The sequence below is a fragment of the Silurus aristotelis genome (assembly GCF_946808225.1).
Source record: "Silurus aristotelis genome assembly, chromosome: 11".
In the NCBI taxonomy this organism is placed as follows: domain Eukaryota; kingdom Metazoa; phylum Chordata; class Actinopteri; order Siluriformes; family Siluridae; genus Silurus; species Silurus aristotelis.
This window is the reverse complement of record NC_139584.1, coordinates 14,369,253-14,391,275: the sequence shown is the minus strand read 5'-3', so window position 1 is coordinate 14,391,275 and position 22,023 is coordinate 14,369,253. Positions and strand designations below refer to the sequence as shown.

The window sequence follows — 22,023 nt, the reverse complement described above, 5'->3', positions numbered from 1 at the left end:
TTATTTCGTTTTTCGGTTCTCTTTTGGGCTTTGTCAATCATCAATCAGTTTTATCGTTGGCAGTAGTGAGCAGTGAAATTGCCCTAAACTGAAATTACGCTGTCATCTTTGTCATTATGGGATCATGGTGGTGTTCCAGATACTATTGCCTAAGAGTGTCTACAGTATATTTGACCCGCAATATCTAATACACTTCTCCTCTTTCTTTCCCGCCCTTCCTTCTAGTGGGTGGCAGGGTAAATCAGGAGCTTAAATACACACGGCAGAATATCGGTGAGGAGGCCATGTTTAACCCTCAGCTAATGATCCAGACTCCACGGCAGCACGGTGCTAACATCCTGACAGTGGAGGCGCTCAAGCAGCACCTGGACTCTGCCATTAAAGCAAGCAGAGTGCATGTTTACCTGTACAGCAGGTAAAATAGTGCATTCCTATAGGCTTGTGTGAAGCCTCTTCGGATGCAATGCATGTTTTTTTTGCTACATTGATTTTTTGTTACGTTTTAACTATGTTGTTTCATCGCGAACAGTATTTGACATGTTCATACCTTGTAGGAAATGGAAATTAGATCACTTATGCTACAAATCAGGGGAACTCATCACAGAAAACAATTTTGTGTACCAGGTGAGAGATTGATTTTCATTTGTAACTGTGTTAGATGGGAAGTGACATAAATGAGCTTAATGACATCCATCCTTTTTTAGATCATTGAAAATCTGCATCCGTGTCTGATCATCACTCCTCTTGACTGCTTCTGGGAAGGTGCTAAGCTACACTCAGGCATTGCCTATCTCCCGTAAGTGTCAGTCACTAATAATGATGCTCGTTACAGTTTTTCTGTTGAGTGTTTGTGACCATTCCCATGTAAAATGCTCGAACCTTAGTGACTGGCTTTAGAAATGGGCTTATGATTGAGGGGCAACTGCAGTACGGAGGGTAAACAGTTATTTGGCAGGGGCGCTTTGTTGTGTTTGTGCATGAGAGGATGGCACTGCTCCTCTCTAAAGGCTTTCATTGTAACTGCTCTGTGGCCTGGGTAAGCTGGGACCCCACACAGTTGTTACCCTGTTGCATTAGCTCTGTGCAGTAGGTATACTCAGCAGACTTCCAAAAGCAGAACACTCTTTTTTTTCTCTTTCTCTCTCTCTCTCTCTCTCTCTCTCTCTCTCTCTCTCTCTCTCTCTCTCTCTCTCTCTCTCTCTCTCTCTCTTTCTCACCCTCCTTCACTCAGCTTCTCTTTTCTCCCTCCATCATAGATGGTAAATAAGAATTTGACTGTGTTCTGGTTGGGGGAGTCTGAATAATGACCCAAGCCTGGTTAGGCACATACAATGTGGTCTAAGGCAATGAGAGTTAGCCAGATGAGTCGACTGTGAAAAGAGAGAAAAGAGAGCGATCCAGCAAAGAAGGACGACTAGTTCAGTGCAGAACCAACGGGAGGTCCGGAGAGGCAGACAGAGGATTGGTAGGAGTGGAAGAGAACGACAGCACAAAGGAGAGAGGGAGTGAAGACCTAAGGAACAAGGGAGGGCATGTAAGGATAGCATGTGGACAGATTTACTGAGGAAAGAGAAGGAGAGCAAGTGAAGGAGAGAGGCCCAGCTGAAGAAATCCAGAACGAGCAAGCCAGACTGAGACTGGAACGGAGAGCGGAACAGAAATATTAGAGGCTTTTAAGATGATTCAGAAAGTTCTTAGTTGTGGGGATGTAGAAGGCCTTGAGCTGGACCAGCAGAATAAAGTAATTAGTGCGGATCAAGCTCAGATGATTGGACTGATTCAGTTTGGCAGGGCTGTCATTATGGAGATATATTTGAAATCCCAAAATGTATTTAATGCGGCCTTTACCGTCCTTAAAATTAGAAAGCATCCTCAAAACATTCTGTCAGCGGATTTGGCTTAACTTAAAGTTGTCCAATATCTTTTTCAAATACCGCCCACGGTGTTGCTCTGCCGCTTCAAAGACAGCTATATGAGATACAGTCCCTCGTCTTCCAGAGGGGGCTTAGATCATCTCCTAAATCAGATGCACTCCAGGCTGTTAGTCTGCCATATCAGACATGCTCGGTTGAAATGAACCTAGAGCTTTGTTTTAAAGCTGATTCCTGTGTCCTGCCACAGTGGTAGACGTGCTCTACAGTGGATGAACTTTGACCCAATGGAGCTGATTGCGGATATGCAGACCAAGACCAAAATTGTGGGCAGTTGGGAAAAAATACTGGCCAAGGCCGAGGTGGGCCGTGGCTACATGGACCGTCCCTGCATCAACCCTGCTGACCCAGACTGCCCATTATCAGCTCCCAATAAAAACTCCACACGGGTAAGCACACTATTCTAACTATTCTATGCATTAGTTCCCTATTCTATTACACTTAAACTTCAACGTGCTTAAAATAAAACGTGATTCATGCATCTCATATGGTGTGTGACATAAAAATCTTAAGTTAGTTAGCACTAAAGATTTAACTGAATTGTTAACTGAATTTGGTGTTGACCATAAGTATCAATGTTGCTACCTTTTTTGTTTCCATAGCCATTGGATATTGGCCGAGTGTTGACCGGTGGCTGTCATGGCGTCTCGAAAAAGTATATGCACTGGCAGGAGGAACTCATCATCGGAGGAACCACAAAAAACGATAGCGGCAGGCTTCTCAGGTAGGACTGAGCAGACCAGATTATAGCACACAATGCATTAGAAAAACAGAGCCTGGCGGTCTGGAGAAAAAAGGAACGTGGTGACGCAGCGTGTCTCGGCATGATGTTAAAGAGAACTCTGACCTCACAGCTAGACCCCTTTAACAAAGTATCAGATTCGAGGCAGATTCATATACGCTATTGCCAGTAGTTCTCAGAGTTATAGTTCACTATTATGACTATTCACAATAGTTATAGTGGTCCAGATTTTTTTACATTTAATTCTGATTATTACAATTGATGGATATGTCCATTTCTGTGTATTTTAATGCACTCCTCAAATCCTGTGTTATTTTTAGAAATTGAAATTTTGATGCTGTAGGCAAAAAGCACAGCAGTGGTACAGGTACACACACAGATTTCGAACCAAGTAGCTACCCTTTGTACCAGATGAAAGCACAGAAAGTGGTAATCAAAGTGAACATGAGCCCCACTGCATATGTGCAGAGCAGGTTTTAAGATTTTGAAAAGCAGACCAATAAGCTGTCCACTGTGGCATGTCTGACTCACTTTTATTTTTTATATTTTTATCATCTGTCTCTAACAGTGCCCAGGCTCTGCAGACCATGTTCCAGCTTATGACACCTAAACAGATGTACGAGCACTTTAAGGGCTACGATGAGGTCTCGCACCTGAACTGGAACGAGGAGAAAGCGGCTGCTATTCTGGAAGCTTGGCAGAGGAAGTACTCTGAGGTAAAAGTCCACGTTTAGCTCTCAGCTCTGAGCAAAACAAATCATTGTCAGAGAGAGAGAGAGAGAGAGAGAGAGAGAGAGAAAAAAAGAGAATTTGATAAAAACACAACTGGAAAGAAATAAGGATTTCTCTTTTTATGTAGCTTTTACTAGGATATTCTATCAAATATCTTAAAGAAAGATTTTGACACTAATTTATAGGTTAATTTATAGATGAAGTTTTCTCTTTAGTGGCATATAGAAGGTGCACAGTGACTAAGTCTCTGAGTTAGTGATTGGAAGGTCGGCGGTTCAAGCCTCAGTATCGCCGAGCTGCCACTTTTGGGCCCCTGAGCAAGGCCCTTAACCCTCTGTGCTCCAGGGGTGCTGGGGAGCTTCCTAACATTGCTGAGATATAATGTACATTTGACAAGTAAAAGCCCCTTCACCTTTTATATAGGGTTAAAGCCCAATACCTCTGCAGGTTACTGGCAGTTCAGTCCTCACACACACACACACACACACACACACACACACACACACACACACACACACAGACAGATAGCATTACTCTAACTGTTCTTGAGTTACACAGGCTGTCTGTGTCATCCTAGGTGCAAATTACTTAAGTGTAAAAATAATAATAATGATCCTAATAATAATAATATGAAGAAGAAAGAAGATTCCTTAACAAAGCTGAATGTCAGGAAACATCAGGAAACATCTATGCTTCTTTCCTTCATGTATTCGACCCACTTTTCACTACTTAACTTACCTTTTAGATATGAAAAAGGGTTTCCCATATGATAAGTGAGTTATTCTGACATAGGACATGCTATTTGGAATGCTTTTGAAACCCTTTACGAAGCATGAACCCACCTGGAACTAATATGGAAATGGAATTTTATTGGCCTACATCAAAGCTTCTTTCACGCTCTTAAACCCCCCCCCCCCCCCCCAATCTCTCTCCCTCTCTTTTCCTCCCTTTCTCGCTTTCATTCTCTCTCTCTCTCTCTCTCTCTCTCTCTCTCTCTCTCTCTCTTTTAAATTGTATACAAGCTATATGTGTGTGTGTGTGTGTGTGTGTGTGTGTGTGTGTGTGTGTGTGTGTGTGTGTGTGATGGAATTCCAAGACATAAGTAAACTAACATTCTAGAGACTGCATATCTCCTGCACATAACCCCACTTCAAAATCCCAGCTGATTCAAACGCAAAAAACGTCGACTCCTTTCTCCTTTCGTATTTGAAATGCCCTGTGTTACAATGTGAACTCGGGGAGGTGCGTCTGTAAGGCCAGAAAAGGTCACATTTGAATCCGGCGTATGCGCAATGTGGTCCCATCTGGAACACATTAAAGCACGCAGCGCTCAGTCTCTTTCTCAGCTGCCACCCCATTGGTGGTTTCGCAGGTGACATCATCTGCTCTATGCTGTTTTAGGCCCTGACCTCTGATTGGTATAGGTTTACTCTTGTGTGTATGTGCGCTTGTGTAAACATGTTTTTTTCCCCCTCCCTGGATAAAAGGAAGGTAATGATAGAGTAAAACGTTTGAAATTTTCGTACTAATTGTTCACAGTTACAAAAAAGGGTCGACACAAAACTGTTCTTCATTGTAGTTCAGAACGTAGGCTGTATATGTCAAGTTTCCGAGTCATTACATTATTAGATTCGTTTGGATTTGATTTGAATTTATTGTCATTTTGCAGAGTACAAGTACAGGGCCAATGAAATGCAGTTAGCATTTAACCAGAATTACAAATAGCAATGTATATTAATAAATCTAATATACAGTATGTATACAAAATATGGTGCAAATTTGTAAAGATAAACACCGAAAGGTATTATTTGAAAGTGACCATAATAATGCAAAAAGGCACCGTGAGGTAGAATGTTGTAATTTGTGCAACGGTAATAGGATGTGCTGCAATAGACAGTAACAGTAAGACGCATCACAGAAAACAATGTAAGTGTATGGTATGATATGATCCAGGTCATCTTGAAGGTTTGTCCTTTATTTTTTTCTTTTTATCCTTGTGTATGTCCCCGTCTTAAGGTGGTCCAGCAGAGTGTGTCTATCAACTCCTCTCAGAAAGTACTGACGTTTACCACCACTACTCTAGAGGACATCCTTAAATCCTTCTCAAGCGTCAGCGGGATCCGGATCGCCAGTGGTTACCTGTTAATGGTACCCAAGTGTTGTTACACTTATTGATAATTAATTACAATTTCATTATTAATAAATACTAATAGCTTTTTTTTTTTGCTACTTGTCGCAGCTTGCCTACGCGTGCCTGACCATGCTACGCTGGGACTGTGCCAAATCCCAGGGAGCGGTGGGGCTGGCTGGAGTGCTGCTGGTCACTCTGTCTGTCGCTGCCGGACTTGGTCTCTGTTCTCTCATTGGCATGACCTTTAACGCTGCTACCACTCAGGTACGACATTACAGTTATGCACAAAGATGTTTAGGAGCTGAGGAAAAGACTTTCGATTTCTAGCATTTCCCGTGTGTGTGTGTGCGCATAGGTGCTGCCATTCCTTGCTCTTGGCGTTGGAGTGGATGATGTCTTTCTTCTCGCTCATGCTTTCAGCGAAACTGGCCAGAACAGAAGAATCCCATTTGAGGTGACTAAGCCCTCTCTGTCACCTCTCTATCTCTCTTTGTTTTACTCTCAGTCTCTCATAATCCTCACTTCACCACCAACATCTCTCTTTTGCTAATCTGTTGTTGGTTATAACTTTTTCCTGTACATCACTTTATACCGTATATAGTGTCAAGACAAAATAATGTGCAGAAAAGGAGGGCTGCCTTGTTTTCTAGGGGTCAGGCTGTATCAGAGTTGCTACAACCTCTTTTTGCCCTCATGCTCTCCCTCACGTAACGGAATGCGCATACCTGTTTCAGCCTGTGATGTAAGTTCAACCCCCCCCCCCCCCCGCCCTCGCTCAGCTTTGATGTGCACCGGCATCACACAGTGACTCCTGGGGGCCAATACAAGATGTGTGTGGGTGCACAAAGGGCTTCAGGGATGGTGATGGCACACACACATACGCTCGCAGCAGAATGTGAGGGCAGATGCTTATCTGTTTGTGTCTTCCAACTTTTGTAAAGGAAATTGTGCGGCAGCTTCAGACTGCTCGTTATATCGATATATATATATATATAAATATAGCAACGTACCTATACGTTGAATGTTCTCAAGTAGCAAAGTGTGTGAAAATCCTCCCTCATCCCTTTTAAACTATCTGGCAACTTTTGATGAAACGATGGATCTTTTTGCGATTTATGAAAAAGGGGGCTGGACTGAGCAGATCGTTCCCCTGAGCTGAGCAATCATAAAGTAGCATGTTTTTGAGCGTGAATGGGTTGCAGGGCGAGAGGTAGGTGCGTGACTGTTCAGGTCGATGGTGGCGAGAGGGCAAGTGTTTGCTTGTGTTTGTGTGCAGATGTGCAGTGCAGCACAGCACAGCGCTTTTGAAGAGAGAGTAAACAATACGCTGTGGGAGAAGAGCAGAGTCATTCTGACTTTAATCACACGTTGTGTGGTCCAGAACATTCTCAGTGCTTTACTCAAAGCCTGCATAATCAGAAACCCCCTCCAAACAGTCGCTCTCTCTCTCTCACACACACACACACACACACACACACACACACTTTTTTACATACACTTATTAGTTCTTTTAGCCACTCCATGTCAGTGTGTGTGTGTGTGTGTGTGTGTGTGTGTGTGTGTGTGTGTGTGTGTGTGTGGAGGTGGAGTTTTGGAACACTCTTATCCCGGGTAACAATCTGAATAGCTTCCTGAAGAAAAAACAAGAGCTTATCCTAACAAGACAATGAGCCAACTGCATTTCGGTGGTCCCAAGCTGACTGTTTAAATGGCTATCTCCTGTGTTAGATGGAAATGTTTCTGTGTGAGCACGGTACAAGGAGTGGGAGGGAAATAAATCTCTCTTTTTTTTTGCACTCCTGCTGAAAAAAAGCCACATAATAGTGGATTAGAACGGAAAAGCTTTTCATCAGGACTTCAGCTCATTAAGTTGTCATGGCAGGTTCAGTGATTGCAGGCGCTCTCTTGTGGAACTAGCAGCTAAAAGGGCTTAAACAAGGAAAGATAAAGTATCCCTCAGCAGCGCACCACATAAATAACACACCTTTCACGAAGGCCTTGTCTAAAGGAAGTTAGGAGAATTGACATTGGCTTTCGAAGTTACTGTAGGGTCAATAACGGATATTATCCTATTAAGCGTTATTTGCCAGAGCACATCATAACATTATATCATATCATAACATTAGTTAGGAATACTGCTGCTGTAGGGTGGATTAATAATATAACCGGAATTAACTCATATACATGGGTGTTTGAACCACACAGTGCCTGGCTTTATACTTCAACCGAAAAAAGTAAAATAAAATACAAAATTAAGGAAAGTCCAAAAATGAGGGCAGAAGAAAGGACCAAAAGATAACTTTGAGGATCACTTCTATTCAATTTCCATTCAGTTTTATTTGTATAGTACTTTGAACATCAGACACTGTCACAAAGTAGCTCTACAGTAATCCGGATGTAGATTTAGAGCCCTAATGAGCAAAAAAAAAAAAAAAAACCCACGAAAGAAAAGGAAAGGAAAAACTCCCCGAGATGACATGAGGAGGAAGACGTGCCAAATAAGCTTATGTAGGATTGCTAAGTTATGTGCCGGCATGTTTTGTGCCTGACGAGAGGAGCTCTCGACCCTTCCCTCCCTTTTTTGGCAAACCTTTGCGGATGCTTCATGCTCATTATGTAGCTGATCAGATTAAACAGTTACATTGGGCAGAAACATAGGCTTTGCTGTGTGTGAGCAGGTTTTTGTTATGCAGGATTATTAGAAATGGCAAACGATTTTTGTAAATAAAAAATACAAACGCTAGATGTCTATTTATTTATGAAGGAAAAGCTAATTGTTTTCTATTTTTAAAACCGGACGTACCGAGACAGAGGAATGTATTTGAGGACAAAACCCCCAAAGTGCTCTTTGGCTTCAAGGGTGGATACTTTTCTGCTCATAATTCAGCAGATTATAAAGATACTGTGTATAACAAGCTGTTTCTCCTCACCATATAGCGCTGTGTGAGGGACTGTTTTCTCCTGCTGTTTTCAGACCACTGCTTAGGCCATAACAAGCCAGGAGATCAGCCTGAACATGGGGGGAAAAAAAAGATCTTTCAAGCTGAGTTCAAATGAACTCCAATTGAACCTGTGAAAGCGTGACTGATGGAAGGCAAAATGCTCAAGCCTCTTGTTTTTCTTCTTTCTGGAATAAATAATTAAATAAGGCATTGTTTGCTGTTGCTAAATATGCACTCACACTGGCTGTGTAATTCTCCCCCCCCCCCCCTTTTTTAATTTATTTATTTATTTATTTTTGCTCTCTGATCTGCATTTCTAACCATCTACATAAAAGTTAGAACTTCTCATGGGAATGCAGTCCTGATGCACACGTCTTAGAAACTGCATATTTGCATGGACCGAACTTTGAATGATGGCAACGTGAGAGCTGTCAAAGACTGAAAGATTCAAGCATTTTACTAAAAAAAAACAAGTATAACTGTGCTGCCGTCGACACAAAAACCCCCAGCTTTGACAGCGGAACATTGATAATGCACAGATACTGAAAAAACTCAGACAGCATGCATTTATACACAGTAATAACAATATAACACGAATTTATTGTTAATGTAAGAGCGTGACCATTGAAAGGCATGTCAAAACACGGGAAAGACACAAGAAGTAAAAGAAAAACAACATGGAAAAAGTACAGGGAAACTCTTTTTTTTTTTTTTTTTTAGTTAAGTTAAGTTTTTAAGTAAATTACAGTAACATTGTAACATCGACATTGTAATATTACAAAATGTTGTCTGAAAAGCAGTTAGACGAAAGATATATTTGAGTCAATGATTATTTGAAATACTAGCTTATGTAGTTCACTGAGACCTGTTGAGTTTAGTGTGTTTTTGATACTCCTCTTATTTATTAACCCTTTTACCATGATGCATTTACGCTTTTTGAGCTCAAGCTTTACACAGTGTGTTTCTGTACACTGCAGGACCGTACAGGCGAGTGTTTGAAGAGAACAGGGGCCAGCGTGGCTTTGACCTCCATCAGTAACATCACTGCTTTCTTCATGGCTGCACTCATTCCCATTCCAGCACTCCGGGCGTTCTCTCTACAGGTATGTCCAATTGGCGTGTGTGATTTTTTTGTGTGTGTGTGTGTGTGTGTGTGTGTGTGTGTGTTTGTGTGTGTGTGTGTGTGTGTGTGTGTGTGTGTGTGTGTGTGTGTGTGTGTGTTGAAAGGATTCCTGGGTATTTAAAAGTCAGTTACACAGGAGGTTTCCTATCACTATTAAACCTATTAGTGTTTCCTGTGTCCGCTTGCCTGCGTTTGTGAGGCCTTCTACTTCATTGGCACCAGCTTTCTCCAGGTGACTTTTATTGATTTCATTCATCAAATGGAGCGTGTGACAGGTCAAGGGCTGGCAAAGCCCATAACCCCCCCCCCCCCCCCCCCCCCCCCCCCCACACACACACACACACACACACACACACACACACACCAGGTTTGATTAGTGGTACGGCCCCTGTGCGTCCACATTGTAGCCTGAGTACACGTAACTCAATCCTGAGGTGGAAGGAGGGTTGGGGTGGGGGTTGGGCGGTGCTCTGTGGTCTCTGTGTGGGAGGTTGTTAGAGGCTCAGGTCTGGCAGGGTTATTGTGTGTGTGCATGTGATTTTAAACAGCTGGAGTTGATTTGTGTTGTGGAAGTGGTGCAGGATCTGGGCCGAGCAGCTTTTAACTGAAGGGGAATAGGTGAAGCAGACCACACTACATAACAGCTGGAAAATATGCAGCTCAAATCGATGCAGGGTTTTCACATAGCCGGCGTGTATCTGACTGACCTTTTGTTAACTCAGGTATTTCTAGTACAGCTGCATGAGTTAACCTTTTTCTTTTCAGGCCAAAGGGAAAAAAAAAGCAGGTCAGGAGAAAAGAAGACTCCATACTCTATATGAAAAATAAATATTGGGACACTTTTTTAGATGTGGCTTTTCTTTCACTTGGGGTGGAAGATCTTGAGTGGCCTGCTATAGAGCTTTGAAAATGCTCTCGTGTCAGAGGATCTCTACAAACACACTCAGACATAGGAATCTTATTGTCAGGTGTCCACAAACGTTTGTCAATATAATGTATCCAAGTGTGGAGCATTAATGAGCTGGGCTGTCTTTTTGTTGTGGTTTGAAGCACCACATCATGAGGAATCGCTCATAACAGATGAGCTCGTTGAGTATATAAATCTGGAATGATCGACTGTATAGCTGTAGCAAGCTAATTTGTCTGTTGTATGCTGATATAGTTGTATACGTCATGTCAGTATATATATATATATATATATATATATATATATATATATATATATATATATATATATATATATATATATAAATCACTCTAAATCACTGATAGCTTTCATTCAGTTACGCCACCTGGAGGAACACCTTCTGTGGGCTATATAAAAAAAAAATGTGTCACATGGAAGCACCTACCTGCCAGACAGTGCTCCTTAAAATAGTGATCTCCTATTATAGTGCATTGTCAGTCATTATAATGCAGTGCATGAAGACCGGATAACTGCGGTTAAATAACACACACAGACTGTATCTGGTATTAGCATCTGCCGATGGATGGATCGCACACCGTCTGTCAAACGCCGCACTGTTTACACTGTTTGCACTACAGTCCAGCTGGCAGCTATTCAGCAGCACACAAAACATACACACACTGGTCTCAGGCCAGACAGCCTCCAAAAGATTTAAAGATCTCTCTCTCTCTCTCTCTCTCTCTCTCTCTCTCTCTCTCTCTCTCTCTCTCTCTCTCTCTCTCTCTCTCTCTCTCTCTCTTTCTTTCTCTCTCTCTCTCTATCTCTTTCTACCCTTCACTTCACCTGCATACTGGAGAGAAACCAAGAAACAAATACATATCTAAGAACGCACTGTTTTTTTTTTACTTTTCCCAGCGCTCCTCACATGCCAGTGTGTGTGTTCTGATTGCTCAGATGAACCCAGAGTCAAAACAGTGGATTCTGCATCCTTCCTGTATTACATTTCTTTACGCGATAGCTTTCTGTATTTCTCGCCTGGCATTTTTTTGTGCTTATCTGTTTCCCGCCGTGCAGATGCGCAAGATAAAACCTGGATTATTTTTTTTCTTCGCACTCTTTCCATTCTGAATTAATGCTTTGTGTTGATGTAGATTAATGATTGTAAGGGAGTACAATAGGATCCAGAAGCCTGAGACCAATTAGTAAAAATGTGGCTAGTTTGTGCTCCTTTCTAATTTCACACAATTATTTGAATGAATGAATAAATGAATGAATGAAAGGTGAGAGAAGGTGGTGACTCAGTGGTTAAGGCGTAGGCCCTTGGACCGGAAGGTCACAAGCCCAAATTTCAGCACCACTATCCTGCCACTGCAGAGCTCTTGAGCAAGGCCCTTATCTAAATACATGTATGTAAAATGTAAATGAGAATACAGATGAAAGTCTAAAATCCAGCTGCTTTCATCTCTGCTGTTTTATTTGAAGGCATCTACCTATCTATCTACCTATCTACCTATCTACCTATCTATCTATCTATCTATCTATCTATCTATCTATCTATCTATCTATCTATCTATCTATCTATCTATCTATCTATCTATTTATTAGTGGATTTTCCGTGATTAAAGCAGGTGCAGTGTGGCAACATTATTTGAAGAGTGAAATGTATTTTGTGGAATAAATATTGGTAGTTATCTGGTTAGTATGTTAGGGGGTGTGTGTGTGTGTGTGTGTGTGTGTGTGTGTGTGTGTGTGTGCAAGTGTGTGAGAGAAATTAGATTTAGGCAAAAGTCTACAGATACTGCAGTCAAAGTTTGCAGCTTGTGGCAAGCTGTGTGCGTGTGTGTGTGTGTGTGTGTGTGTGTGTGTGTGTGTGTGTGTGTGTGTGTGTGTGTGTAGAAGTCTTCACAGACTCTCTTCTGTAGCTTAATTCCCCTGCAGACACACACGCCCTCTTTATTTTCCGTCTCTTTGCTGGATGCCTTCAGCAGTCATTTGTGCACTCACTTTTTCATCACAGAACACACACATCACTCATGCACAGCACTCACACACATATCATTTCAGCTCCTTAAAGACACGCAAACACAAGAAGACATCGTTTGTGCGTGTGTGGGAGTGTGGGAGTGAGTGTGTGTGTGTGTGTGTGTGTGTGTGTGTGTGTGTGTGTGTGTGTTGTGTGTGTGTGTGTGGAAGTACAGGCCTCTCTCAGCACCTCCAGGCTGTACTGAGCTGCTGCACTCTGTGTGGTCTGGCAGCTGAACACAGAGCCAGCCTCCACCCAAAGAACGAAAAACACAAAAACCCACACAAGCTGACCAGACCAGACATGCCCTTTCTCTCTCTCCCTCTCTCTCTCTCTCTCTCTCTCTCTCTCTCTCTCTCTCTCTCTCTCTCTCTCTCTTTATCTCTCTCTTTCCTGCTTTTTCTTTCCTTCTGTCTTTCGTGTCACTTGAGGTTCTTCACCAGCTTTACCTCTTTGCGTGCACAGAAAGCAACTTTCCTCTTCTTTTAAAGTATTCCTTCTTTCTCTCCCTCTCTCTATCTCTCAAAACATTTCCCTCCAATATAAAGAAAATGATCAAAATGTATATATATATATATATAGATGTATAATGTATTTATGTATAAATGTTAATACAACTTAAACTCCTGAAATATTTAACACAAAAACATGTAATGTTTACACAACTAACAAGAAAAATACACTTTCATAAAAAGAAATTTATAATAAACTATCATTTTCTGTGAGCTGGGATGCTGTCATTCCGTGTTACAGTGTTAATATCAGTTGTGTAAACGTATGTTTTCACCATAAATTACTAATCATGAGGGGTGTCCCCGACTAAGGATTTACATAGACGTTACAAGAAATGTCTTGACTATAGTCGACTTATAGTCAGATCATGTGTGTGTGTGTTTGTGTGTGTGCTTGGGGGAAGAGGGGTTTGATTTATTCATGCACGTAAAAAATGTTCATTAAAAGCTTCTTTCTTTACATATTTTTATGTACAACATCATCATAATAGGCTGTGTATGAATTTATTGAGAGAAAAACGGTAGATTTTGATTGTCTGGTTGTTTTGAGCTGGATTTAGTGAGAAACCCGTATTTTGTACGTGTATCTCGAGACCTGTGAGTTGTATTTCATTGTCTTGGGCTTAGTTGGCAAATGAAAACATCATTACTCTTAAAACTCTCTCGATGTTTGAAGCCGAAACCTAATTTGTTTAATCTGTGCAGTTCGGTTTGGGCATCACCAGGCAGCATGTTCTATTATTTGTGTGTTTGAGTTGATTTAACATGTTGTACTGTGTGTGTGTGTGTGTGTGTGTGTGTGTGTGTGTGTGTGTGTGTGTGTGTGTGTGTGTGTGTGTGTGTGTGTGTGTGTGTGTGTCTTAGGCTGCAGTTGTGGTGGTGTTTAACTTCGCCATGGTGCTGCTCATCTTTCCCGCTATACTCAGCATGGACTTGTATCGCAGAGAAGATCGCCGCTTTGACATCTTCTGCTGTTTCATCAGGTAACACACACACCCACACACACATACACACACACACACACACACATAGGCACATGTTTATGGGGGTAAAATGTCACTTCCATGACATCTCTCCATAAATCTCTCAGTCTCATGAGGCAGTGGTTCTGTTAGACAGCTACAGAAAAACACACAAGCACCCACAGCTACACACAGTCAGGTTTAATAGCTTCTTTTGTGCGTAGTGTATTGTTTGTAAGCTTGTATACTTGTGTAGATATGTTTGAGGTGCTTGTGTGTATGTGTTTGGGGGGTATGGTATGAGTTACTGCTTCACGCTATGGCGTGGTGTTGTAATCCTCGGTGTGAGTTTGTAGTTATCAATCTCTGGGGGCCCGACCCTCATGTAATAGCTGCTCGAAGCATTTTCTTCATGCTGCTTTCATTTCTCAGTACACAGTGCTGGAAAGAGGGAAAGATAAACCCACGATTTTCTTTTTTTTTTTTGCCTCCGCTCGAAAATCCTCCACCGTGCTCCCGAGCTCATTCAGGAAATTGAACCTGAAGCCTCGAGTTTTCCTTGAAACGCTTGCCTCCCAATCGGTAGCCATAGCTTGTTACTGTCGGTTGCCATCACTTTTCACTTACTGCTCACAATAGCAAATTCTTTCAGCGCAAATGTGTATAAATGAAAGCCGGATGCGGTGGAAACTCACACACACAAACCTCATCATTTGTATCAGAGTTTAAAATGTTCGATTTAATGTCAAATTTGGTGCTCAGACTGACTTGCAAAACACATCTGTGCTACATGTGAGAGGAAAACCGTATTTTTGCCTGCTATCTTGAAAAAAAACAAAACATACGAACACACACACACACACACACACACAGACTATCATGTATCCAAGACACATAATACAGCATTGTGTGTTTGTACACTTTATCGCTTTCAAATCCTAGAGGTTTGACCAGCCGATAAGCCAATGAGACACGTTCAGAAGCACGACATTCCTTGGCACTGATTGTGATTTACCTCGTCTCGCCTCGCTCTCTTTCAGCCCGTGCTCTAACCGTGTAATCCAGCTGGAGCCCCAGGCGCTGGGCGATGTAGGCCACTGCACACCTCCTCCCTCCTACAGCAGCCACGGCTTCTCTCAGCACACACACATCACCATGCAGTCGACGGTGCAGCTGCGCACCGAGTACGACCCGCGCACGCAAGCCTACTACACCACCGCCGAGCCGCGCTCCCGTATCTCCGTGCAGCCCCTCCATCCCAACCACAACAACAACAACAACAACAACACCAGCTCCACACGAGACCTCCTGAACCAGTCCGGCGAGGTGGCATCAGGGCACACAGAGCCATCCTGTTCTCGCTGGACCTTTGCGTCGTTTGCAGAAAAGCACTACGCGCCCTTTCTGCTGCAGCCCACCACAAAGGTAAAGAGAACACAAAGACACCCTGTTAGTTCTTAGCAATTCCCATCCAGAAAAGTTTAGTTAAAGCAAAGTGTATTAGTTCGATCGACCAGAACATTGAGAGATCAACATCCGAAACAGCCACTGTTGGGCCCAGTGTAATAATCGCCGACCTCAACTTCCCTCCAAGTTGTGATATCTGAGAAGCAAATTTTCCCTCTGTGATTTCTCTGAGCACGGGGGTTGAGGCGTGTTCTTCAGGACCCCCCACTTTTTTCTCTCTTTTTCTTTCTTGCGTAAACCATTCCACGATTCTGCTTTTTTTTTTAACCCGCTCCAAATAAATATATATGGAAAAGACTCAAAATAAACAAACAGAACAAGAATGTGCACTCTCTGGGTATTTGGACTTGATTGTGAACTTCCCTCGGTCGAGTCCAGAGACCCTTGGCAGTCACTGAGCCTGGATGTATTAAGTGAGAATTTCTTGCCAGGTCGGACTTAATCTACTGCAGAGAAGGATAGAAGGACAGAGGTGAATGGAAAGCAGCTGAAGGATTTAGCACTTGTGCAACCGCTTTGCTCTAAATAAAAACCTTTTACAAAAACCACAGACACCTTCTGTGTCAGAGGGGCAGTCATAAAGACCGGAGCTCTGTTTCTAGCCAAAATGTGACTCATCACTGTGTGTGTGTGTGTGTGTGTTTGTCTGTGTGTGGTCCCAGGTGGTGGTGATTGTGCTCTTCCTGGCACTGCTGTGTGTCAGTCTGTACGGCACCACACGGGTACGGGATGGCCTCGAGCTGACAGACATTGTACCGCGCGAGACGGCCGAGTACGACTTCCTGGGTGCGCAGTTCCACTACTTCTCCTTCTACAACATGTACGTGGTGACACAACGTGCAGACTACGCCCAGGCCCAGCCTCTGCTCTACGAGCTCCACCAGCGCTTCGGCACGGTCGGATACGTGCTCCGTGACGAACGGGGACACCTGCCTCTCATGTGGCTCCACTACTTTCGTGACTGGCTGCAAGGTAACGGCACAGAACGCGTGTCCACCGCGAATATTGCATACCGTAACTCAACTCGACTGTTGAGCATTAAGGTGTGGTTTGTGTGTAAAATCTCAGTTCGGTTGCCATTGCTTTACTTGCTGTTTGTAGACATGTGTTTCGCTGAAGTCATCGCAATTAGTTGCATCTTTCTTGGACGCCATTCTCAGTCAGCATCAGTCAGCGTCGAGATCACTCACCGTCTAAACGGGTCGGGCTACTCATTAATAACTGACAGTTCAGAATCCAGATGCGCTCTCATTTTGTGTGGGTGTGTGTGTGTCTCTTTAAAGAATCCCTCTATCAGTCTGCCATGATTAGCTCATCTGTTTTTCACAAATATAAATCCCTCTCCGAAGCCTCTAAGCCATAACACATTTAATGACTTACCAAGGCAGATTAACATTCCAGAGAGGAAGAGTGAAAAGAGGGGGCTTTTCATTAACGGGAAATTCGAAATTACAGTACCAGGAGAAGAAAGCCAGGTATTGAATAGAGGAAGGTGACTTAAATAAAAGTAAATTTTTAGAGAGATTGAGGGCATGTCTGTACAGCTGCTGCGATGCGTAGAAATGCTCCGCAGCACGCACGCTGGAAGTCCGGGTAATCCTGGGTGGGATGTATTCTATGTAAAAACCCCATTCAGGTCTGTTTTCACTTTCTTTCTCACTGTCTCTCCATCTTTCTCAGTTGAGTCAGTGTCCCCGTGTTAATGCCTTGTCTGGAAGTGTAAACCCCCCTTTTGTTTGCTATAAGCCTAAATTGCATCCCAATTTATTTGCTGACATGCAGGGAGTCGCTGGGTCCAGCTTTGCTACCAAGATTGAATCCCTTCTTTATGGTCCTACTGTGGAGCGTTTTTTTTTTAATTATTATTATTTTTTTATTTGTGGCCATGTTTCCATTGGCTGCACAGTAAGGGCGTGTATGTATGAGTGTGTTTAAGTGCAGAGTAAAGGCAGTCAGAGACAGTGTTAATAACCTTGTTGGACAATTCAAGCAAGCGTAAGGGAAGCAAAAAATATGATAGTGGTGGGATGAGTATGTGTATAAGTGTAAGCTGTTCAAATAAATCTATGTTTGATGCAAGTGAGATTCAGAGACATTCAGTTTACTGCAAGTTTTCTGTAGCAAGTTTGATTTTTGTTGTTCAAAGTGTTTTTATTGATATTTAACATAAAATAATAACAATTTAAATAAAACTAATTTCCCTGTTGCACAATTGCACCTTCCCGCACATTATTATACATAATAACATGCACATTCTTGATCTATTGTATACTATATGATCATTATTGTGTGTATATATACTGTAACTCACAAAAGTGAGTACACCCCTCACATTTTAGGAACCATATTCTCAAGGGATAATACTTTAGAAATGAAACTTGAATATATTTTACAGTAGTCAGTGTGCAGCTTGTACAGCAGTATAGATTCACTGTCCTCTAATAATAACTCAACATACAACCATTATTGTTTAATTAGCTGGCAACAAAAGTGAGTAAACCGTAAGTGAAAATGTCAAAACTATCCAAAGTGTCAGTATTTTATGTAGCACTGCCTTAATCCTCCTGGGCATGAAGTTCACCAAAGCTGCACAGATTGTTGCTGGGATCCTCTTCCATTCTTCCATAATGACATCACGGAGCTGCGGGATGTTAGACACATGCTGCTTCTCCATCGTCCGCTTGAAGATTCCCCACAGGTGCTCAATAGAGTTCAGGCCTGGAGACATAGTTGGCCACTCCATCAGCTTCACATTCAGCTTCCTCAGCAAGGCAGTTGTAATCTTGGTGGTGTGTTCGCAGTCATTATTATGTTGGAAAACTGCCATTCAGCCCAGTTTCTAATGTCATCATGTTCTGCTTCAGAATGTCACAGTACATGTTGGAATCAATGTTTTCCTAAACAAACTGCCGCTCCCCAGTACCATCAGCACTCATGCAGCCCCAGACCTTGATGCTACCTCCACCATACTAATAATATGTTCGGTTACAATGTGGATTCATGGTTTGTTTGTGTAGGGGTTGTCAAGTTCGCGCAGCCAGGGATCTTTCCAGATCTTATGCATGTATTCTAGGCATTAGTACGTTTGTTTCCCGAATATTCCACTCATTTTTTTTTTTAGATGCAGATTGGAAATATATGGAAAGATTTTAATATAATTTATATTTATTTTAAGATTCTTGAAAATAATAGTTTTTTTTTATACTAAGCCAAAAAAAAAAGTAATGTGTTTTTTAATAAACTGTTGCGATCCATGACCTATAAGGACACTAACATCACTGTGATCATGCACCCAAACCAACCAATGATGTGGCAATGGATTATTAAAATAGAATAACAATGTAAGACAATGCAAGTAAAGTTCATGATACAATGCGAGATTGTGTATTATGGTTCCCAAAACACATTTAATCTGTATAATCTGTGTTTTTCGGTAGTCAGGTACCTTGATTAACATCTGTGTGTGTGTTTGTTTGTGCAGGTCTGCAGGATGCCTTCGATAAGGACTACGAGGCAGGCAAGATCACCCAGAAGGACTACGAGAACGGCTCGGACGACGGCGTACTGGCGTACAAGCTCCTGGTGCAGACGGGATCCCGAGAGAAGCCGATCAACCTCAACCTGGTGAGCGTCCCACACACTTTCTTTTTCCAAAAACAATTTCAAAACACGCGACAATCACGATAGGCTCCAGGTTGCTCCAAACATACTGAACCGAATCCTTCAGTTCCTTCACCCTTGAGTCGTGAAAGAGGCTTCAACAACATGAAAGCGGTGCTCCCTGCTGAGCGTCAGAGACAAATTGCTCCTATATATCTACATTTATGGTGCAGCACATTGCTCTGCATGGAGGGAAACATAAGACCGTGACGCCACCCTGAGCAGCTTTCACTAGCGGCTCGTTACGCACAATTTTCGGGCTTCAAAATGTAGAATTAACGTGGATAAATGTATGTCCTGGCATATCTGTAAATAGGCTGTTTGGTGTTCTAGCTGCTTGGATAGCGTTTAACGTGTCCTTCCTCCACAACGCTTTCTCATGGAACCTATGATCTCGAGTTCTCCATGCAGGAAGCACAGCTTGTGATGCATGAAGAGCTTTTAAATGTTAGTGGGACTAGTGGCTTATGAATGTATATTTTCTCTCACTCTCTGTGTCCTTTCTCTTTTTTTCTGCCTCCATTTCTCTTCTTGTCTCCCCATCCCTCCACACATTCTCTCTCTCTCTCTCTCTCTCTCTCTTTCTCTCTCTCCCTCTTTTACACTGATTGCTTTACCGAGCACAGGAATTTAAAGCTCTCGATGGGGCTGCAACCCACCTCTGAAAAAGCAATTAGCCTTTCATTGAAACCGTTGTATCCCTTTGGCAGGGCACACACACACACACACACACACACACACACACACACACACACATTAAAAATGACAGGTTAACATATTTGCAATGCTTCCAGTTACTGCTCAGTAAGAAATAGCAGACAAGAGGGAAATGTAAATAAGAGAGGGGTCCAGCGAGGCCGATATGCACGCTGTCTTGTCTGCATGTTTACTCCTCCACGAAAGCTGGAACGCTGGAACAATCCCCCTCTCAGTTTAAGTGTGGTCGTTGTACTGAGCAGTGGCCAGTGCAGTCGGGGATGGAGGAACGGTGGTGGTGGGGGGACGCAAAGGCAGCCTGCCCGTGTTGGTGTGCGGCCCTGTGATGTCATTTCCTGTGCCTGTGAGTGAAGAAGGGTGGCAGCAGGCCAGAGGGCCGCCGGCTTCGCACTGTGGGCTTCCCGTGACAGCTTGAAGACATACAGTTGTTGCGTATCCTGCTGCTTAATTCGATCCAGATCTTCGGAATCCAAGTTCACTTTTTCCCCCTCCCCATTCCACCCATCTTTCTTCTCTTTTTCTCTCAGAACTACTGCCATGTCTTCTTTGAATGGACATGGAGCTTTTGCTGTCTTTTGGTTAGTGTGTATGTATGTGAGAGATATTTTTAAAGAATATATATTTTTCAATTAAATGGAATTGTAAGTAATTAAACAATTAAGAGGACATTATGTAGATATATTTTTCTATTTTAGCCATTTTTTTTCGTCACCATACTATATGTGATGGAAACTTTTATATGATTTCTATATAGCAGGTTTTTTAATCCACAGCTTATATAATAATGATTTTTTTTTAGGTGACATTTGAAACACTATGTTTCTAAAAATTTCAATTAATTATGGCTTTCGGAACTTCCCTATTTTTATCCATCGGGTAGGAGTCTGCTGTGGCGCCGGGCATCCTGGGTATCAATAGGGGTCAGGAGAAGCAAGTGTTAGCAACATTTGTACAGATGTTGTGTTATTTTTATAGCTCTCCTCCATTTGCTGGGTGGCATTTCCTTCTGTGTTAACAGCGAGGTTAACTGCACACAGGCGCACTCAGGGACTCTGGCCAATTTTTTTATTGTTACGCTAACTCAAGCAATTTCTCTCCTTCTCCCTCTCTTTACCCCCACCCACTGTATACACACACACACACACACACACACGCATATTTTCCCACAAGCAGACACACACAGAGCCTCCACCACCTCCAGACTCAGAGACTGTGGATTTATTGTCCAGAAAAGTGCATATGGCACAGAGCAACATATCGTAATGGTTTTACCTTCTCAGCAGGTAACTCACTAAGCCCCCCTGCAAGGAGTGTGTAAGGGAAGGAGGAAAGGAAAGATTAGTGCTGTTCTGGTTGACTTTTCTCAGCCTGGATAAGATTGAGGTGCAAAAAAAAAACCATACTAGCTGACTTAATGCTGTATAATTCACCTCATTCTTAAGCTAGTACAGCTCCAATTGTTTCTCAAGTCTTAATTACTGCCCTTACTGGGGATATGGGCCTGTAGCTACATATAATATATATACATATAAACAATTATGTATATATATTCTTTTTTTTAATTTACTTTATTTGTACTATGTAAAAATGTTTTTAAATGTGTTTACAGTGCCTGTTTATGTCTGCGTAGTCACTCTTTTCGAATTACGACCGGTTTTTCGGTCCCTATCTACGTCGAAGGTTGGGGGTCTACCTGTATATGGTATTTTCTTAGAAAGAAATGTACTTTAGGCTTCTGTCAGAATTTGTGTAAGATTTAGCTAATAAACAGATAAACCAATAAAGTTTTTATATCTCTCTTTATATATATTAGGCTGTCAAAATTAAAGTGTTACTAAGGCGTTAATGCAAATTCATTTTAATGGCAGTAATTTTATAAATTTTACATTTCAGTTTGACTATTTTTATTTAAATAAATAAATATAAAACAGGCGAGATTAAACCCTTTAACTCAACACACATTTATTCACGACGTCCTTTCTTTACTCAGAGATTAAAAAAAAACCATCATAAACTTGATAGAATGTTTTTCTTTTTAAATCACTAAACATTTGTTTTACTGATTCGCCAAAACTCAAATCAAGCACCAAAGTCCGCCATGATGCACACATCCGCCAATTTAAATCATTCGTTTGGAAACATAGCAAAGGCTCCGTTTGGTGTCTGGATGATTT

General features: G+C 42.2%; 1 protein-coding gene across 1 annotated transcript in view; it reads left to right on the top strand.

Moving 5' to 3' along the window:
* Positions 1 to 22,023, top strand: part of ptch1 (patched 1) — a 47,350-nt gene that overhangs the window by 9,643 nt on the left and 15,684 nt on the right. The window contains exons 3-16 of the mRNA XM_083553617.1: positions 226 to 415; positions 555 to 624; positions 705 to 796; positions 2,122 to 2,320; positions 2,534 to 2,655; positions 3,242 to 3,389; positions 5,422 to 5,553; positions 5,645 to 5,800; positions 5,892 to 5,990; positions 9,456 to 9,581; positions 13,908 to 14,026; positions 15,046 to 15,430; positions 16,135 to 16,444; positions 18,954 to 19,096. Coding sequence (XP_083409743.1) covers positions 226 to 415; positions 555 to 624; positions 705 to 796; positions 2,122 to 2,320; positions 2,534 to 2,655; positions 3,242 to 3,389; positions 5,422 to 5,553; positions 5,645 to 5,800; positions 5,892 to 5,990; positions 9,456 to 9,581; positions 13,908 to 14,026; positions 15,046 to 15,430; positions 16,135 to 16,444; positions 18,954 to 19,096 — 2,291 coding nt within the window. The remainder of the gene's footprint in view (positions 1 to 225; positions 416 to 554; positions 625 to 704; positions 797 to 2,121; positions 2,321 to 2,533; positions 2,656 to 3,241; positions 3,390 to 5,421; positions 5,554 to 5,644; positions 5,801 to 5,891; positions 5,991 to 9,455; positions 9,582 to 13,907; positions 14,027 to 15,045; positions 15,431 to 16,134; positions 16,445 to 18,953; positions 19,097 to 22,023) is intronic.